Raw genomic sequence first — 20313 nt, 5'->3', positions numbered from 1 at the left:
AAAATTGGGTAAAAACTTCCCGAGGTGTTTCTCTGTGTCGAATGTCATAATGAGGACAAAAACAACATGAAACTGTGATCTAATCGTACTGGAAATAGGTTCGTCGAGAACTCATCTAGGAAAACAATGAACAACCTTGCATGGAAAAGGGTTCGTCAAGAACTTATCTGGGAAGACAATGAACTGTGGCCTAGCCATTATTGGGACTCCATGGTCTTGGCCTGTCAAGAGTGGAAGATCAGACAGTGGTGCAGGTTTGCTTGGGTGGTCCGACTTGTTGCTTCATCTCTGGACAGTAATGCTATTTTCTTTGTAGTCGGTGGTGGAGACTCACAACTTGGTCAACTCCGCTTGTGGTCTCATAGATCCCGTGCAACTACCTTTGTGATTCTTTTGGTTTGAGGCATCGGATTAGAACTCCTCCAGGCAGATGCTTGTAGAGTGTCCCAGTAAAATTGATGTACTCCTTAAGTCATTTGATGTTGAATTCTCCACTATTCTCGGAAAGTTCTCTTTTAATAGTTTCCCTCCAGTCGTCATCTTTTGACGTTCCTTCCAGAAAGACTGCATCAATGGCTGGGGCCTCCTTTCTAATCACAACAATGTTGGATTGCTCTTCGACAAAGGTAAGCTTGGAGCCAAGTGTGACTTGGGCATTTGCAAATCTGTTGGTTGTGCCGGGAATGTGTTCTAATACCACCTGCTTGAAGCTTGCCATGAGTTTCTCGACCATAGTATGGTATGGTGCCAAGGTTATTTCCTTCATTGCAAAGCTTCCTTAGACCTAGGTCATGACCAAATTCGAGTCCCTTAAGACTCGTATCTTCCTTGCGCCCATCTCCCTGAATGTGGAAAAGCCCATGATGAAAGCCTTATACTATGCTATGTTGTTTGTATATGGAAAACTTAGCCTGAAGGCTAGGGGAGTAGCTTGGCTCTCTGGATTGACAAGTACAATGCTAGCTCCTCTTTTTGTGGTTGTGGAATAACCATTGAAATGTATGACCTATGACTTATCTCCCACAACAACGATAACTATCTCTGGTAGCGTACCAAGAACTTCCTTGGAAATGATGGCCTTTTCTTCTTTGGGGAATAATGCTAGCATGTCTATCAATGCTTGACCTTTGATAGCCTTAGGCATTATACATATAATAGCGAATTCGGAAAGTTGGTGCAATCATCGAGCCAAATGACTAGATAGTATAGATCTAGTGAGCAACTACCTTATAAGTAAGACTTTACTATAAAGTGTAGCTTGTAGGCTAGGAAATAGTGGCGCAATCACTGTGATGCATAGACGAGGGGTAGGCAAAGGCGTATCGTCTTCTCATAGCTGGTTTCGGTGCCTCATAGCTATTTATTGACATAGTAGATTGGTGCTTCTTCCCCAGCTGGATTGTATTGGATAAGTAAGGCTCATATAGTAGTGTTTGTTGCGGCTAGGTAGAGTTTGAGTAGAATGCTTAGGACTGGTGCCTTCATGGTAGAAAGGTTGGTGACTAGCTGCTGGACCCGTTGATAGGTTTTATCGCATTCCTTGGTCCATACGAATTCCTTCATTTTCTTGAGTAGTGGGGTAAAGGCTCCCGTTGTTGCTGATGTTAATCCTGGGATGAAGCGCTGAATGTAGAATAGCTTCCCCATTAATATTTTCAGCTCATTTACTTTTGTTCAGGGCATGAAGTTCTGATGGTGCGCATCTTGTTTGAATCTACATCAATGTCGCGCTGGTGTATTAGGAAACCCAAGAACTTGCTCGAGGAAACACCAAAAACACATTTCTTGGGGCTCATGTTCAACCCATTTACTCGGCATCTTTTCAGCATTTTCCTTAGCACTTCCTAATGCCCTTCCATGGTATTGGATTTCACGACGAGGTCGTCCACTTCCTTCCTCATCGTGTCGTGAAAGACTGCTGTCATTGCTTGTTGATAGATGACACTAGCATTTTTCAATCCAAATGGCATGACCGTGTAGTAAAATTTTCCAAATAGCATGCAAAAAGTTATCTTCTGAGCATCTTTAGTAGACATTTTGATTTGATTGTACCCACTGAAGCCATACATGAACGACATCAAGCCTTGCCTTGAGGTTGAATCGATCACGATCTCCATGTTAGGTAATGGAAATTCATCTTTCGGCATGCTGTATTGAGATCTTGGTAGTTGATGCATATCCGAATTTGGGCGGTGTTCTTCTTTACTAGGATGATGTTGGCTAGCCAAAAAGGGTGCTTGATAGGCTTGATAAAATTGGCCACCAGGAGCTTTTCTACCTAGACTTTGATTTTAGCCTATATTTCCAGTGGAAATTCCTCCTTTGATGCACTACAGGCTTGATCCCAAGCTGTGTATTTAGCGTGTGGCACATTAAATTCGAATCAAGGTCTGGCTTCTCTTCATAGCTCTAGGCAAAGACATCCTTGGTCTCCTTCAATAGGCTGACTAGTTCTTTCTTTTCCTCAGTAGTTAAGTAAACACTAATAGAAATCATTTTTTGCATAGAGGGATTATCACTTAGGTTTACCTCTTCAAGCTTTTCTGCCGCTGCAATGGATCTATCTTGTATGAATTTTGGCTCAGGCATGATTTTCTGTATGGATTTGTCTTTTGTAGTAGGTGCAAACATGTCTTCAGTTTTCTTGGGAACCTCATTTGCTTAGCATGCAGTGCCTCCATACTCGGGGCTTTCCCACATAATGTGGTTAAGCCTCTTAACCCGTAATAAGTGGTAGACGACACGACCATCGAGAAGCACGACTTTGGAGCATTGAAGTGAAGTGTAGGTAACTATATTAGCCTCTGCCTATATGCGTTTTCCTTTTTCCATAACGGCTAGGAATTCTTGGTCACTGAATCTCAAACTTTTTCCCAATAGGGTAAAGGTATCCTTGAGACATGTGATATCCCACCTCCGGCAGTTAAGAAATCATTATAAAACTCAACATTGGAATGGTGAACTTCATCTAGATTGAATGACATTTGGTTTCTCATGATGCAAAAGGCCTCAAACCAATCATTCCCTTGATGCACTGGTGGTAGGTGGAGGCCACTAGTTTGTGCTTGTTTATCTATGGCCTTCTTAGTAGAGCGTGGTAAGCTACATTGATGTCCATCACATAAAACTTAGTAAAAGACCTGATAAGGCCGATCTTCAAGTCGATCTCGATGTATCCAATAGTTTCCTCGTTGCTATTCCTAAACCTATTGATAGAGATTTGAGACCTTACTACCTTTGATGTTGGGACACCTACTATAGTGAGTATTGATAAGGGCAAAATGTTGACGGAGGAACCAATGTCAACCAAAGCTTACCTGATGAAGGCATCATTGATCTGTCATTTTAGGTATAGTGGCATCCGGTGATCAGGGAAAACCACTTCCATGTCTTTGTTAGGGAAGATGATGGCGTTGTTGTTCTCAAGGAAAAACCTTTATGGTTGGGCAGCATAACTTTGAAGGTTATAGTTCTCAGAAACATGTATAAGAGCTTTAGGAGTGACAATCCTTACTTTTAGGCTATATTCAAGCTGGTCGAAGGGGGATTTGAACTTCGGGTTTTCCTGGAGGACCTGTATTGAAGTTGGCCCTTGCCCTTGGGAAAGGTAACGGTCAACTGAGTCGGCTTCCATGTTGGGAAAAGCTATATAAAGTCACAGCCATCATTTCCTGGTTCAACAGTTGCTCTTCCGATGTTCCCTCATTGTATTCTTGTGACATATCGATGGTGGAGGCTTTGTCACTTAGGATTAGGGAAAAATCTATGAGATTTGCATCATCATCTCCCTATCCCTCAAGTTGAGTCCATAGAGTATCATAGCTTTACTGCTTGGAGTATTTGCACCAATAAGCCTTCTCTAGTTCCCGGAAGATTCCCAAATAACTTCCGATGGCTTGGGATCGTTGATTCATGGGTGGTAGGCATCGTCATCTCCGAAGCATATGGTGACAACTGTTACCTCTTTCCCTTAGCGTTTTGATAGAGGGTCAGTGTCTATGGCTTGAGTCTTACATGGTAGCTTCAGCGTCCATTCGCGGATTTTCACAAAGCTTGCATACAATAGAAGGATGTCCCACATATTGATGGTAGCAATAGTACCTAGGATTTCTTTTATCTACCTTGGAAGAGGTTTTGTACGACCAGGCCGCCAACTTGATGGCCCCATCTGTGAGGATGGTATCAAGGATGGCTTGGAATTCCTCATTGTTGCACGCTAGTAAAAGATATGTTTCCCTATTACTCTCAATTTCCTTCATTTTTTGTGGCTTAGAATTCCTCATTGTTGCACGTTAGTGGAATATGAGCTTTCTTCTTGTTAGTTTTCCAGCATTTCCTCGTGGAAGGCTTGATTGACAAGCTGGTCTTCATCACTACTTCCAAAAGCCTCGAGAATTGGCTAACTCTGATGTTCTCCAACTACACCATGTAGTCAGCTACAATGTTGCTGATACAGATTTCCACAAGTGCTTTATTGTCATTCTCGTTATAGCAGTCAAGGGCGAGGTCTAAGAAATGTCTGACAAAAGTCACCAGATTTTCCTTGTGTTTTTGACACGTATTGTTGAGCTGAGTTGTCGTGACCTTTTCCTCATGTTGGAAGTACTTTTTTATAGAACTTCTCGGCTAGCTCTTCTTAGGTTCATATGGAACCTGGTGCGAGGGTGGTGTACCAAGTATAAGCGCAGTTAGTTAGGCTTTTCGAGAACTCCCTAAGACAGATGTTGCAGTCGTCGACATGAAGACCTAAAGCGTCAATGAAAGGACTTATATATTGCTTAGGGCTACTGTTCCTCTCATAAAAGAGAACAAGGTTAGTGGTCTCGTATCCTTTAAGATATGGTATGTGGAGAACGCTGGTAGGATATAGTGGCTCAGGAACATATTTCCAATCCTTCGAACTCCTGTGCAGCTTACTTTCGAGCGTGGCTATGACATCTACCTGAGTGACAAATGATGGTGCTTTCTCATAACCCTTCCCAGCAACAACAGCTAACTTTTCCTGAAAAGCATTTTCCCTGGGCGTGCAGTCTTTGTTACTGGCTTTCTCGCTTAGCTTCGGGATTGAGTTTTTCAACTCTTTCACAAATGCAGCAATTTCTTTTTGGGCTTCACCAAGGCATGAATGGTTGTGGTGATGTTTAACATGTCATATTCATCCAGGTTTTCCTGGCTCTCTTGGCGTTGGCGTTCACGTTAAGACTTGTCGAGCCGGGAAGTAGCCTCACCTACGTCTAAGGCGTTACCACTCCTGGTAGTGTTCCTTCTGGATCTTGAAGCCATTAAATGAAGATTGCAACATGTCCCTAGTGGAGTCGCCGATTTATGTTGGGGGATTTTTAGGTCAAGGTGTACTTGGGCTTTAAGAACGTCCTCTTGTGTCCCTACGGATTCGTAACAAGTTCCAGGATATCTCAAAAGAGTTAGCTTGTCTTAGGAAATACCTTTGTAACATCAATGGCTCGAAGATAGCATGAATGATCAAGATAATGACTTGCTCAAGTGAAGCGTGGTATGGAAGCTAGAAGATTATCAGTTTACATGAGAGAGAAAGATTGCATGGTTGCATGGCATTCTTTACTGAATGATTTGGGCTTTCCTAGGGTGATAATAAGGCTTTTAATGGCTTGGATGTTTAATGGAAGACTGCAAGAATTACTAAGGTTGCATGGATGGTGATGCTTAAGGCTTGGAGTATGCTTCTGGGCTAAGTGGACCTTTATGGGCTTCTTCCTGGGTGGTTCTCTTTCACTACGTTTTCATTACGTTTTCTCTATTTCTTTCTGTGTTACTCTACGTGTTCCTCTAATCCCCCTTTTAATGGCTTCTACCCTTTCTTTTGCAGATGAAAGGTTCTTCTCTAGGCTTCAAAGGAATCTTCCTTTATGGCTTAATTTTCCTTTCCTTTCTCCCTAGCCCTCATATTATTCACATTTTGTTGTAAGATAGCTACACTGTTCAGACTTGCAGTTTGCTTCTTCCCGAGACGTGGCTTTCCCAGGGCGGCCTTTCGCAAACGCTACTTTTAGTAGCGCGCCTTATGGCTTTCTTGCGTTGGTTATCTATGCAGGCTAGGAAAGGAAAGTAAGCATTAAATGTCTAAATTGCTGGGCTTAACATGCATTTAATGCAAGAATCTAGTTTAGTCATAACTAAGGGAGTTAGCTTGCTAGGGAAATGGGTAAACTAGGTTAATTCTCTCTCAATAAGGCCTGTGTGAAATACAAAGGGTATGGGCTTGGATCTTTGGGCCCCCAAGCAGCCCAAAGTCTTCCATGACCTCGATTCCACGTAGGCTCGATAACCTTCCGTAACCATCCACACCACAATCCACTTAACAAGCCTCGAATATGTAACTTGGGCTTAACATGGATAGTGACTAAGGAAACATGGCGTGGTGAAATAGGCACGAGCATGGTGTGAATTTCCAGCTTAATCATCGTGGAATGGCATGTTGGTAAATTTATTCCTCGTCGATCCTGCGCCTTGGCATGTGTTTGGGCTTGAATGTAGGCTTTGCATGACAATTGGGCCTTAAGACTTGGTTGGATTAGTGTGTGACATTTTGGGCCCCAACATCTACTTTGTTATGATAACTTGCCAATCAGATAGCTTTGATATCTCATTATTTTTTAACCTATGAAAGCAGTGAGTTTTATGTTTATTGTTGCCTGTTTAACTACCACTATCATTTTCATATAGTTGGTAACCTAAACGTAATAGGTTTACTTAGATCCATAAGCCACTGAAAATTGAGGCTCTCCTATCGGCCTCTACTTGGTCGTTTGATATGCCCACAACATCTTTAACAATTTCTCCAGCCATTTTCTCATGCATAGCTTAAGTCTATTCTTTAAGTAACCAAATATGGTTTGGTTTGTGTTCTTAGACCATTCATTTCCTTGGGGATACGGGATGAGAATTGTTGGATAATTCCCTTTCAAAAGCAGTAACTTCTAAAATTCCTTTTCTTGAATTGAGATTCATTGTCTGATACAATCGCCCTAGGCATTTTGAATCTCCATATAATGTTGCGCCAAATGAAATTCACCACATCATTCTCGATCACCTTTTTGTATTCTTCGGCTTCCACCAACTTGGTGAAGTAGTCGGTAGCGAGTACGAAAATCTTTTGCCCAAAAGATTTGATCCAGAATATTCATCCCCCATTGTCTGAACGAATGTGGTCCCACAATTGGGTCAAATTCTTCTCTTATCTACTTGATTTGAGGTGAGTGTTTCTAACACTTAATCACATTTTCTTTTCTAACACTTAATCACATTTTCTTGCAGATAGTTCAACCTCCTAAGCCATACAATGCCAAAAAATAGCCTTGCATTAGCACATTGTGCTTGACTTTTACCCTTAAGCCATCTCTAATGAAGAGGGCTAAATGGCCAAAATATGGCCTGATTTGGATAAAACCCAATTGTAGCCAAATGCTTGGCTAAAAATCAATGAAGCCTATGAGACCAAAACATGATCTAAGGGCATCGAGTTGGCCAAGCCAATACTCGGCCATTTATTAGGAGCAACAGTAGCTGTTGTAATTTTCCATTGGATCCAATGATCATATTTGAAAGATTCCAACAGCTAGATTTGAATCTCAATGGCTAGCTGGCGCCAGCTGGACGTATATATACATATATATGTGCATGTGTGCTTATATACATTTTAGGCGGAAATTTAAAAAAATAGAAAATTATATTTTATATATATATATATATCGACCTATCCAATTTCTATACCATTTCTCATATCTTCTTTACCCTACATACTATCTTCCTTTATTTTATTCCAAAATTTTACATTTTGTTCACCTCAAAAACTCCTTTCATACACACATCTCTCTTACCTCTTCTAATAATCTAAATTTACAATTGTCATTCTTTTTTAAATGGCCACATCTTCAATCAAAAGAAAAGGTTGGACCCCAAAGGAAGATGAAGCTCTTTAAGGCTTATAGTTGGGTCTCTGAAGATAATGTTAAGGGTATTAGCACCAGGGGCATATCGAATTAGGGGCAAAGGGGTCAGTTGACCCTCATAACTTCGGTGAATCTATACGGATGACTTGGGTACTACTCCTTTGAAAGTTGGAGTTGTCCTTCATATATGCCCTTCGATTGCTTAATATAATGGGTTAGAGAGGTGCTGCCCCTTTACAGTCTAGTCCTAATATTATTCACCTCTGGTTTGTTTGTTGATTGTGATTACAATTGAAGGAAGAAAAAAAAAAGAACCAAGTAAAAGACTATCCAAAAATGCAAAGTAAATGAAATGGTAATCTCAAAGAATGAACAAAGCATCATCAATCTTGGATAAACATATTAATAGGACACAATGATATCAATCAATTTATTAGTGTGCTCAAGATAAGTGTGTTCCTTTGTTAAGCATTCATATGGGAGTAGCCTTGGAACATGTTAGTTATCCATGCAAATGAGGCATTAATAGGTGTGCAGTATGCCTTTGCAAATGACTTTAGGCCTACCAAGGCTCGATGAAATGGTGATATGCATCCTATTTCTGTTAAAAAAATTTTGCACACTGCGTACGCTCTTCTTACTAACCCGTAATAATATTTCCTAGATCTGGCACTGATTAGCACTCAAGTGAAAGTGTTTGGACTCATACATCTAAAAAATACTATGAGTTTCACAAAGGTACATATCTTTGTAAATGTGAACAATTGTAGTTGAGCAAGATTTTTAGGCATGTAGACTCAGACATACTATATATATCATCCATCTTATCAGCCAATCAGGCATAGGCCATCATTCAGAGTCCAACAGTTATCTTTTGGTGAGGCGAGAGACCGGGATGACTTGCTTTACAGAATGACAATTTGGACGTCATGGAGCAAACAGTCGAACAAGTGATGCCTCATCTAGAAGCAACGTCTAAAATCCTCTTTTGAGAGCACCGTATTGGGTTGAAGTAGTTGTGCATCAAAGTTTGATGCGCGGCCTCTCCTTGTAGTGGTTTGTAAGAGAAACCACCAACTTAGCCACCCCATTCAGGTTGTTGTTGAGTTTCCTCAAACTCCATGGTCACGACCATTGGCTCCATAAAGGTTATGTTGGGCCATGCCTCATCTTTTTCATCGGACTCCTCTTCTCGTCTCTGCTCTGCCCATTTATCATCCAATTTGGAATTGGAATTCATTACAAAACTTGAATTGAAATGATAAAATTTTAGACAATGACAAGAGATATAGGAAAGGGTAAAGATGAAGGTGTGCGAATTATACCAAATATCTAATCAAGTTATTAATTGGAAGTAAGAAGTGCCACGTGGATAAGAATCCTATCCGAAATTTGCATAACCCGTTACATTTTGACATGTGTCACTCGAAAATCATATCCGAAACTTATTGAGATTATATAAAGATAAGAAATTTGGAGAATTACTTATTTGGCGACATGCAACACTAAAAAATCATGTCCGAATAACCTTATTTTAATATGATACTAGCAGAGAGCACACACTTTGTGTGTGTGAACAATTTTTCTTAATAAGTGCATTTTTTTTTAATATTACATCATTATTGGTTTATTTTTCTTATGTAAATATTGTGTATCAAAAGTGAGTAAAATTGGAAAAATAAGTATATGATTGTCATTTTCTCAAAAATGAGGGTAAAATAGGAAAAATAGGGATATGATTGTCATTTTCTCAAAAAAGAGGGTAAAATAGGAAAAATATGGATATGATTGTGTCAAAGCGTACAAAATTACTATTTTGCCCTCCTTTTTTTGTCAATAGTGTGTATCAAAAGTGAAGGCAAAATAGGAAAGGTAAAAAAGGGAAAAAAAGTTGACCAAGAGGGTTCTCTTAATAGTATAGATAAGGTAGATAGTTTTGATAGTTGAAGAAGATCAATAATATGTTAAAAGTGATTTAGGGTGTATTCAAGAAAAAATTATTTTTTAAAACCTAACTAGCAGAGAGCACACACTTTGTGTGTGTGAACAATTTCTTTTAATAAGTGCATTTTTTTTAATATTACATCATTACTGTTTTGTCCTTCTTATGTAAATATTGTGTATCAAAAGTGAGGGTAAAATTGAAAAAATAAGTATATGATTGTCATTTTCTCAAAAAAGAGGGTAAAACAGGAAAAATAGGGATATGATTGTTATTTTGTCAAAGGGTAGAAAATTACTATTTTGCCTTCCTTTTTGTCAATAGTGTGTTTCAAAAGTGAAGACAAAATAGGAAAAAAAAGTTGACAAAGAGGGTTCTCTTAATAATATAGATAAGGTAGATAGTTTTGATAGTTGAAGAAGATCAATAATACGTTAAAAGTTATTTAGGGTGTATTCAAGAAAATTTTATTTTTTTAAATCCTAACTAGCAGAGAGCACATACTTTATGTGTGTGAACAATTTCTCTTAATAAGTGCATTTTTTTTTAATATTACATCATTACTGTTTTGTCTTTAATATGTAAATATTGTGTATTAAAAGTGAGGGTAAAATTGAAAAAATAAGTATATGATTGTCATTTTCTCAAAAAAAAAAAAGGGTAAAATTGGAAAAGTAGGGATATGATTGTCATTTTGTCAAAGGGTATAAAATTACTACTTTACCCTCCTTTTTGTCAATAATGTGTATCAAAAGTGAGGGCAAAATAGAAAAAAAAAACGGAAAAAATTGACAATGAGGATTCTCTTAATAGTATAGATAAGTAGTTGTTTAATTAAATTAACCAATAAACTTAAAACTTAGATATATAAATATATGACCTGACGTTGTTTCAAAGTTATAATCCTAAACGGAACTATATTTAGGCTCATTGGTCAGAGATGACATTGGCGTTGATATCCTTTAACTCCCCTCATGTAATTCCTTCATAACACATCTAACCTCGGATGACCACCTTAAGCGTGGGTAAGGGACCTGATGTGTACTCTCTTATCCTTCATTTTTTTTTTCAACTATTTAAGGCGGAAAACTACGGGAAAATTTGGAGGTTCAGAAGGGTCGTGCTTCACCCGCTAAAGTACGACGACAACCCAAAGCCACAGGAACCCAACCCCTCCCATCCCATCCCAACCCAAGCACAGCCAGCCAGACATGGCGTGTATCACGATCCCTCTCTCTTCCTCCTCCTCTTCCTCTTTTATACTCTCACACACAACCCTCGTTCGGTTCCGAACCCCAAGAAATATTTCCATCTCCTCCACACGAAAACGGCTCTCACTCTCAGTCTCGGTCTCAGCTTCCTCCTCTGCTCTCCAAGCTCTTATTTTCGACTGCGACGGCGTAATACTCGAGTCCGAGCACTTGCACCGCCAAGCTTACAACGAGGCCTTCGCTCATTTCAATGTCCGCTGCTCTTCCTCTGCCTCTCAACCCCTCAACTGGGACCTCCACTTCTACGATCAGCTCCAGAACCAAATCGGCGGTGGCAAACCCAAAATGCGATGGTCTCTCTCGCTCTCTAAATTTCTCCAAAGATTAAAACTTTGGATTTTGTTTTCTTCTTTGATTGAATTCGGGTTTGGGTTGTTTAAGGTACTTTAAGGAGCACGGTTGGCCGTCGTCCACAATCTTCGAGAAGCCTCCGGAAGACGATGAGGGCCGAGCCAAGATCATTGATACTATTCAGGTTCTAATTTTGCTTGTTCTAGTTGTTTGGCTTCTGAGAAAATGAATTTCCGGATTGTTTTCATAGTTTTAAATTCCTCTAATCATTGGCATGTTTGGGTTAAACTTGTTAGAAATTTTGTAGCTCATTTAAAAATCCTTCCACTGTCAGTGCATTGAGATTGCTGTTACTTTTATCTTTTTGTCGTGAATTTGCAGTTTGCGTTTTCAAATCTTGGGCATAGATTGGTTTTGAATTATATGTACTTTTATTCGTAGTATGTTGATCCTTTTATCGTCTTGTAGGATTGGAAAACTGAAAGGTACAAAGAAATTATCAAATCCGGAACTGTAAGGAGACATCTATACTTGCTGCATTTTGGTTTTCCTGTTGATCCTTGTTCTTTTCAAACAAATTATCGGTTATGTTGAAATTGAATAAATAACTCGTAGCGATATAGACTTGTGAACTTTGTTTTATTGTCTTTCTTTTTTTACCAGGTGGAACCAAGACCAGGAGTTTTAAGATTGATGGATGAGGCCAAGGCTTCTGTAAGCTAATGTTTCCTATTCAAAAGTTTAATTTCTTGTCACGGTACTTTTAAATCCACTTATGTTATATGCATCCCTTTATCCCCGATTCAGTTCCAAGAACATCTATTTACATTTTATGTATTGGTTTGTTTCTCTTCCACCGTCGTTAGCATCTGCTTTCTTGCATCAAACTGCATTTTTTATGCTTGTAAGAGTAATCTCTGTCTGATTGTTGTAGGGGAAAAAGCTTGCTGTTTGCTCTGCAGCAACTAAAAGTTCAGTAATTCTATGTCTTGAAAGCCTTATAGGAATTGTAAGCCTTTTTCCTCAACATTTTCGTTAACTTAATGCAGTTCAAACTTAGAACCAGCTGTATTTGCTTCTTCGTTAGTACCAAATGTGCTCATCAATTTATACATTCCTGACTGTAGGAGCGTTTTCAGGGTCTTGATTGCTTCCTTGCTGGTATGTTGATTACTTTTGAACTTCGAAATTCTTGTATAAATTGTTTCGGTTGAAATTTTGTGAGACGTGTCATTACACATTAATAACCCTTATCTGGTTCTTCATATTCATGCATGGAATTCGGGAACATGTCAATTACCCTGAGTAGGATTAGTTGTATGACAATATATGGTGCATTAATGCCTAAAGAATTCTTTAAATCCCAATGAGAAAATAAGGCCCAACAATAACATATGGACTTAGAATGTGTTACAAACCGAGCTATAAAATATTACACATGTATTTATATTTAATAAAAACCGCCTAAGCCACTAGGCATCAGGCTCCTTCCCGCCACCTGACTACCGCCTTGCGATTTTAAGAACATTGCTTGCAGGTTTATCAAATCACATTGAACGTTTCATGTTTGAATTAGTTTATTAAAACAGAATTAGACTTTTGAATTCCGTCTGGTGTGGTTTTTGTGTGAAGGTGATGATGTAAAGGAAAAAAAGCCTGATCCTTTAATTTATATTACTGCTGCCAAGGTCAGTAATCTAACATCCTAAATTTAAACTTCCAAATATGAATTCAGAAGTCATTTATGATCAACAATTTATATTTTGTAAGGATTCTCCTCAATAACATGAAAAATTCTATGGTGCTGCGCAGTATGGATTACTCTTCACTTTTAACTGTTAGATCTTGGTTTTTGTGTAACTACATTGTTTGCCTTCCAGAGACTTGGAGTCTCGGAGAAAGATTGTTTGGTCGTGGAGGACAGTGTTATTGGTCTACAGGTAGATCCTCATTTTTCTGTAATATTCAGTTACTAATTATTCTTAACCGTTGTGTTTACGCGTAATTCTTCTCTTTTTGTCATTTGTGTATTCAATTCCCTTCACTAAAAATGGCTAATGCTTTTGTTTTTGGGTAATGTCAGGCAGCAACAAAAGCTGGGATGTCATGTGTCATTACCTACACCTCTTCAACAGCTGAGCAGGTGAGGCTTCCTACTCTATAGTCATCTTAAACGAAGGATTTCGTCGACATGATCCACGGTATGAGATAATTGACCCTCCTTTGTTGTTATTCTATTAGGATTTCAAAGATGCAATAGCAATCTACCCTGACTTGAGTAGCATAAGGTATGGCAGTCATTTTCTTCTTTAGTGAATTCATTGTTTTCCTTATATTGTTTGGCATACTTACACATGGTTCGTACTTACGATTCTTTGCAGACTGAAAGATTTGGAATTGTTACTTCATAACGCTGCCATTGCCAATTAGGAAAGTTCTTGCACTTCTTGGATTCAAACAACTTGTTTAGCATCTGTAGAATTAAGGGGTGAAACCATCCGGCATGGTCTTTTTGTTGAACTTGTCATTTAAAAATGGCTCTGTATGTTGTATTCATTAACAGCTTACATGTACAGATGGAAAATAATGAAGGGAAATATGGATTTCATTCATAGCAAGTCTCCTTAAACTGTAAGACAGTTGTTTATTTATAGGGCTTTCATGATCAGAGACACCAAACCAAACATAAACAAAGACAACATAAACATGAACTTAAATCAAATAAACCCTCATCAACAAACACATTTGATACTTCTCCATAAGAAACCAAAGGTTTGTTCCTCACTTCCCACATTGGAGAGCCTCAATCAATCTCTCGAAATTATTGTACGATGATCCTTTGCCGTGGATATCCATAGCTTCGACGTTCTTCCATTCCTTTGCCTTGGCCCTCATCTTCATCCCCTCTTCTCCGTCAAGCATTTTCTTAACGGGGCCTTCAACTTCATCTCGCTTCACATCGGGGCTCACCTCTACTCCCATTTCCCAGGCAGTGCATGTGCATCGACAATTCGTTTGTTGCACACCTTCAGATATTGTCTCAAGAGTATAATTGCAACCAGTGATAAAAATGCCCCCAACAGATCGACCGGCCTACACTCGGTCCTGTGCACACGTTGCCGTGTAACCCCTACCTAAACCTCCTAAAAAATTCATTGGGTAAAGTAGTGGAGTCTCCCTGTACCACGTCATCCCTAACGATCCACAAAAACGGGTGCTTGCTATTTGCCACCCCCCACGAAACTCTTTGAGATGGGGGTCTGCCGTCGTAGTTACGCTGCCATAGTTTATATACACAACTTTTTTTTTTTTTTTTTTTTGGGTCAAGTAAGATATCTTCCATTACATTAAAAACTAGTAAAAGGCCCAAAAAGAACTAGGTAAACAATTATATATAATGGAAAAGGTCCAAGCAAAATGAGAGCTGCAAACGGGAGGCCTACACAAGTTTAGGCATCAAGGCTGCAAAAACAAACAACAAAAAACCTAATCTCCAGCAGCAAAAACCACGCCGCCACCACAGTCAAATCCTTGGAGGAAGCCAAACTCTGAGCCAAGAGAGTAGACACCAGATCCAAGTCACCTTCATGAACCTCTGCATATACATACAAATAAAGTATCATACGGGTAGTGAGTGAGGCTAGGGGGTATGTAAAATACCCAACACTTGACCTCATTGGGGATCCAGCATGCAAGTTGGGGGTGACACGCCCCGACCCCGATATTTCCCGAATACCAGGATAGGCAAGTGCTGGCCGACACCCAAGGATGACGAAAGCCATTTATTGAGTGCAAATGTTGAAAACAAGGGATAAATAAGGCTTATAAATATAAAAGAATACTGAATATGCAAATAAGGAACATGTTCAGAGCACATCTCTAATCTAGAACACTAAAAGAAAATAATATAAAATTGAATGAATAAAAGAATGGATCCTACACCAAGAGGTCTCGAAGATGCCGATGTGTAAGTGCCTTGACGTTGGGATTGTACGCCTCGATTCTAAGTCCTGAATGGGGCGCAAAACAAACATGAGTGGACCAAGTTGATATATATATATATATATATATATATATATAATAAAACAGTTATCAACGTACTAACCCCCAGGCTTTATGAAAACACAAATATAATGATAAACATAGGTTTTCCGAAACCTAGCATGTCGTGCAATATCTCAAATCATAACTTGTATATATAATAAACACTAGTGAATGTCCGATATAACTCTCCAGGCCCCATGCTGGCTCCCCGTCTCTGAGCAGACAGTCAGAGGAAAATACACTTCAGGCCCCATGCCGGCTCCCCGTCTCTATGCTAAATAGTCAGAGGAAACACACTCCAGGCTCTATGCCAACACCAAACCGTTGCCCGGGACTGACCGAATCTATCCCTATATCCCGTAGCGGAAAGGACCACTAGGTTAGTACAAAACCAGTTAACATACATATATTGAAAATCAACTTCATAGTATAAAGTCATCCATCATCTATACTATAAAGAGGTGTTCTAAACATGTTCTAAATATCATATCGTCATCCATCAAATATTCTATAAGAATATGGGTTATAGGAAAAATAGTAATAATTCAAACTAGCCTCGGTAAGCATGTTATCTCGTAAAACGTTCATAAAACATAATCATCAAATCATGCTTTTCATGTATGCATTTCTACTATCAAAACATGCATTTTTAAAAGGGGTCCACTCACAGTACTTCGCCGTCGAAAAGTCACGCCATCTAGCGAAGAAGGAAACGTCACAGATAAACGCCCCTAAGCACATAAATGGTACATTTAGTCAAACTCTACTCAAACGACTGAATTTGGGAAAACAGACATCGGAAACAGGTTCAGGACGTCGAAATTAGCCTAGGAGGGGTCCCGCACGAAAACCCAAAAAGTCAACGTTGACCGTTGACCGGTCAAAGTCAAAGTCAAAGTCAACGCTGACCGTTGACCAGGTCCGGGTCAGCAGGTCAAACGGTTCTGGGCTTGGATCCGGATTGGGTTAAAGGGTTTGGACTTGGGTTGGATCCAGGTTTGGGCCTAAAGGTTTGGGTCTAATGGGTTTAGGGTTAACGGGCCGAAGGCCCTTGAGAGAACAAATTTACGTTTATTTTTCAACAAGTTGCAAACTGTCAGAATGCGTAATTCACGTTATTTAGACCAAGCTAAAATACATGGAAAACATTGATAGGAGCATATTCATGCGACTTAAATGGCTTGTTCTCGTACATTTACGTTATGTTTCTTTAGTTATTTTAGTCCTTTATGCTTCTTTTGTGTGTTTTCAGGATAATAAGACGTGTTTGACGAAAGGATGCATTGTGGAGTGTTTTGGAGCACTATTGGGCTAAGGATGGATAGCTTATACTTGGGGCCTAAGTGTTGGATGAAATTGAAGGCCTTGTATGCACTTGAGGACACAAAACAATGGCCCTAACCCAATCACATAACACCTTGCCATGGGCTTAACACAAACACCATTCCTTGCCATGCAAGGGGGAGCAATTTGGGTCCATTTCATGCACTTAAACCCTAGCCCAATTACACACCAATTTCAGCCACATGAACACAAACCCATTCTTTGCCGTGGCCTTGCAAATCCATCCCATTTTCAGCCATTACACTTCATCATTGCAGCCACCATTCATCCTAGTTGTCAATCACATACTTTCCCTTTGCATTCACATGCATCCACTTCATCATTGCAGCCAAAACACATTCATTTTCAGCCATTGCACATGCATCTTCAAATAAATTAGCACATGCACATTCACCCATTGATTCCCATTCACCTTTGTGCCGTGACTTCCCCTTTGTTCCCACCAATCACATGCATCATCATCACTCCACCAATTCAGCCACAAGACATAATCATTCTCACATTCTCTCACATGCAAACACATTCATTTCCATGCACAAAACATCCATTGTCGTGGCCTTCCTTTGAATTTCCAGCTTTTCCCTTTGCATTTCCCTTTCATTTCAGCCACCATTCATCCTAGTTGTCAATCACATACTCTCCCTTTGCATTCACATGCATCCACTTCATCATTGCAGCCAAAACACATTCATTTTCAGCCATGGCACATGCATCTTCAAATAAATTAGCACATGCACATTCACCCATTGATTCCCATTCACCTTTGTGCCGTGACTTCCCCTTTGTTCCCACCAATCACATGCATCATCATCACTCCACCAATTCAGCCACAAGACATAATCATTCTCACATTCTCTCACATGCAAACACATTCATTTCCATGCACAAAACATCCATTGCCGTGGCCTTCCTTTCCTTTTCCAGATTTTCACATTCATTTCCAGCTTTCCCTTTCATTTCCAGCTCTCATTCTTCATCATTGCAGCCACCTACATGCATTATTCATTAACCTTTCATCATGTAGCCAGAAAATAAGCAAGAAAACACTCAATGCCGTGCCTTCACACACCATTCCAGCACATTCCAACACCTTCACATGAAATTCCAGCTTTCACATGCTTTCCTAGCTGTTTTGCCATCATTAATTAGCCACTTGCATCCTAAACAAACAGCCATATACACCTCTATTCCTCCTATAAAAACCCTTGCATTCTCATTCATTTGTCATTCATTCACTCCCCACTCCATCTCTCCATTTCTCACACCACAACTAACACAAACACTTCCCCTTAGAATCCAAAACCGTGAGTCCCCCCACCACTCCTCTACCATTTCCATAATCCCCCAAACCTCACCTTAGACCTTGTGCTACAACAACGAGGAAGATAAGAGGGCCTAAACGTTCATACAATTCAAGTTTGAGTTGTTGGAATGTTTAGGTGTTTCTTTGATTTCAAAGTTTAAATTCAATTCTCTTTGTTTTGTACGTATGAGGAATGGAAGAGAAGAGTGCCTAAACGTTCATACAATTCAAGTTTGAGTTGTTGGAATGTTTAGGTGTTTCTTTGATTTCAAAGTTATGAGGAACTAAACCCCCCCTTTAGCTAGGGGGTGATTCGAAACTATGTTTATGTTTGCAATATGAATTGATTAACTTTCGTTGGAATTTCATAAGTTGTGGATTCAATTTGTTTAACCGTTTGATTGATAACTTATTTATGAATGTTTATTAAGAATGCGCGCTTAATTTTCATGCATGAATATGACGCTAGAATATAAGTGAGTTTCACCTAATCGTTATGAACTTATATTCACAAGTAGTGGAGGTTGCTTATAAACAATCGCGTTAAATGAATTCTTGGCAAGAGTTTCATGCTCATCATAGTAACGAATGCCTCGTCAACACTTATAGTTTTCATAATGCTTAATGATCTTTGATTGTATCTTTATTGTGCTGTTCACGTAAAGGACTTTTGGAGAATGTTGTGAATTGCGTTGCGCTAACCCATCCAATTCATTAACTTAAGGAAAACTTGACGGTTAATTTAAGCGGACCTAATTAACCCGGAGTGTTGAGTTTCATAATTTATCGAAAGACCAACTGAGAATCAATCTTGTATGCAAGTGTAACATGTGTGGAGAAGAACCCCTTAGCTAGCATTCATCCATTCAATTCCATCACATTCATATTTACATTCTGCTTTAATTTATAATATGTGCATTTTAGTTTAATTTAGTCCAAAACTCAATCCCCTTTACTTTATTGTTCAATTTAGTTAGAAATCTGTTTAGTTTATGTTTTAAAGCATTTTGAGTTTTTGATTTGTCTTAGTGTTTTAAAGTTTAGTTTTGTATTCTTTGAGTCTAGTTTAGTGTTTTAAACTGTGTTTTTAAGTTTTTGAGTCAAATCCAAGTGATTAACAATCCCTCCTAATCCCCGGTCCAGAACGATCCCTACTTATACTTATACTACAAATCGACAAAAAAAGAGGGTTTAATTTGTGTGCGTATAAATCACGCATCAAACACCTCAATTCTTGAGAGACAAATTCACATTTATTTTCTAAACAAGTTGCAAACAGTCAAAACCCGTTTTGGAGAATAAGAGGAAAGATGAATGACTCCCGCAACATAGATGATTCTTCTCCACCTTCGTTTGTCATTTGTCTTAATCAAGTTTCAAAGTAAATTACAAGTTGAGAACAATAGAGACCTACAAACCAAAATTTACACGATGTAAGTGAAAATGTACTGTCTTGACTTAGACCCCATGCGATACTTCAAGCAAGCTCTCAAGAGTTGTAGGTATTTTGAATAATTCCACTACGACTGGGGTCTTTACAAATTTAGTCTTAAGAGTTACTAGATTAGAAGACACACAATAATTGACCGACTTATATGTATTTGCACATATATTATGCTAAATTGTTGTTAGTGAAGAATCATCACTGTCATTTGACCAAGACACTACTTTTCGTCTTTTAGCAACAGTTCCTTGCATTGTATTCACTTGGGACTGTTCGTTTATTGTGTGATTATTGTTAATGCGAGGGCTTCCAGACTCGCATGAGGAATTTTAGCTAACTTGATTTTACCATACAACCATATTACCGTGACGATAGTTATTTTGAAATTTACTACACGAAATGTCAAGGCAAACATTTCATTGAAGACGACCATTTTCTTACAAATTACTGATAGTGTATTTCATTGAAATACAAAGAAAAACAAAACAAAATGCCTAGGGTGCTTTCTATGTTCAGATTCAGTACAGATCTAAGGACTCTAACACGAGGAGAGCTTGGATGTGAAGTGCAGTTAGTCTTTGCTCCGGATCAAGAGTCGAACCAAACTGACTGGCTGCCCATAACAAGGAAGCAGATTTCTCACCCAAAAGACGTCTTATGTCCTCATGTACAGTTGCCAATGGGGGCGTTTCGGTTGAGTTTTGTAAGTAAGTTTAGCCATTGCATGCATATAGGATGTCTCACAT

At 39.1% G+C, this 20313-nt stretch overlaps 1 protein-coding gene across 1 annotated transcript; it reads left to right on the top strand.

Annotated features, from left to right (window-relative positions):
* Positions 1 to 10921: 10921 nt before the first annotated feature.
* Positions 10922 to 14044, top strand: LOC137739923 (Haloacid dehalogenase-like hydrolase (HAD) superfamily protein). Its single transcript, XM_068479675.2, has 11 exons — positions 10922 to 11434; positions 11523 to 11616; positions 11901 to 11945; positions 12096 to 12146; positions 12367 to 12441; positions 12560 to 12593; positions 13065 to 13120; positions 13313 to 13372; positions 13516 to 13575; positions 13674 to 13720; positions 13814 to 14044. Exons 1-11 carry the CDS (start codon positions 11082 to 11084, stop codon positions 13860 to 13862), a joined length of 924 nt encoding a protein of 307 aa, XP_068335776.2. The 5' UTR covers positions 10922 to 11081; the 3' UTR covers positions 13863 to 14044.
* Positions 14045 to 20313: the final 6269 nt, after the last annotated feature.

Source organism: Pyrus communis, chromosome 15 (assembly GCF_041283825.1).
Source record: "Pyrus communis isolate YQ-2024b chromosome 15, ASM4128382v1, whole genome shotgun sequence".
Taxonomy (NCBI): Eukaryota; Viridiplantae; Streptophyta; class Magnoliopsida; order Rosales; family Rosaceae; genus Pyrus; species Pyrus communis.
Note: the sequence above shows the minus strand (reverse complement) of the source record. Positions and strands in the feature narration are given on the sequence as shown.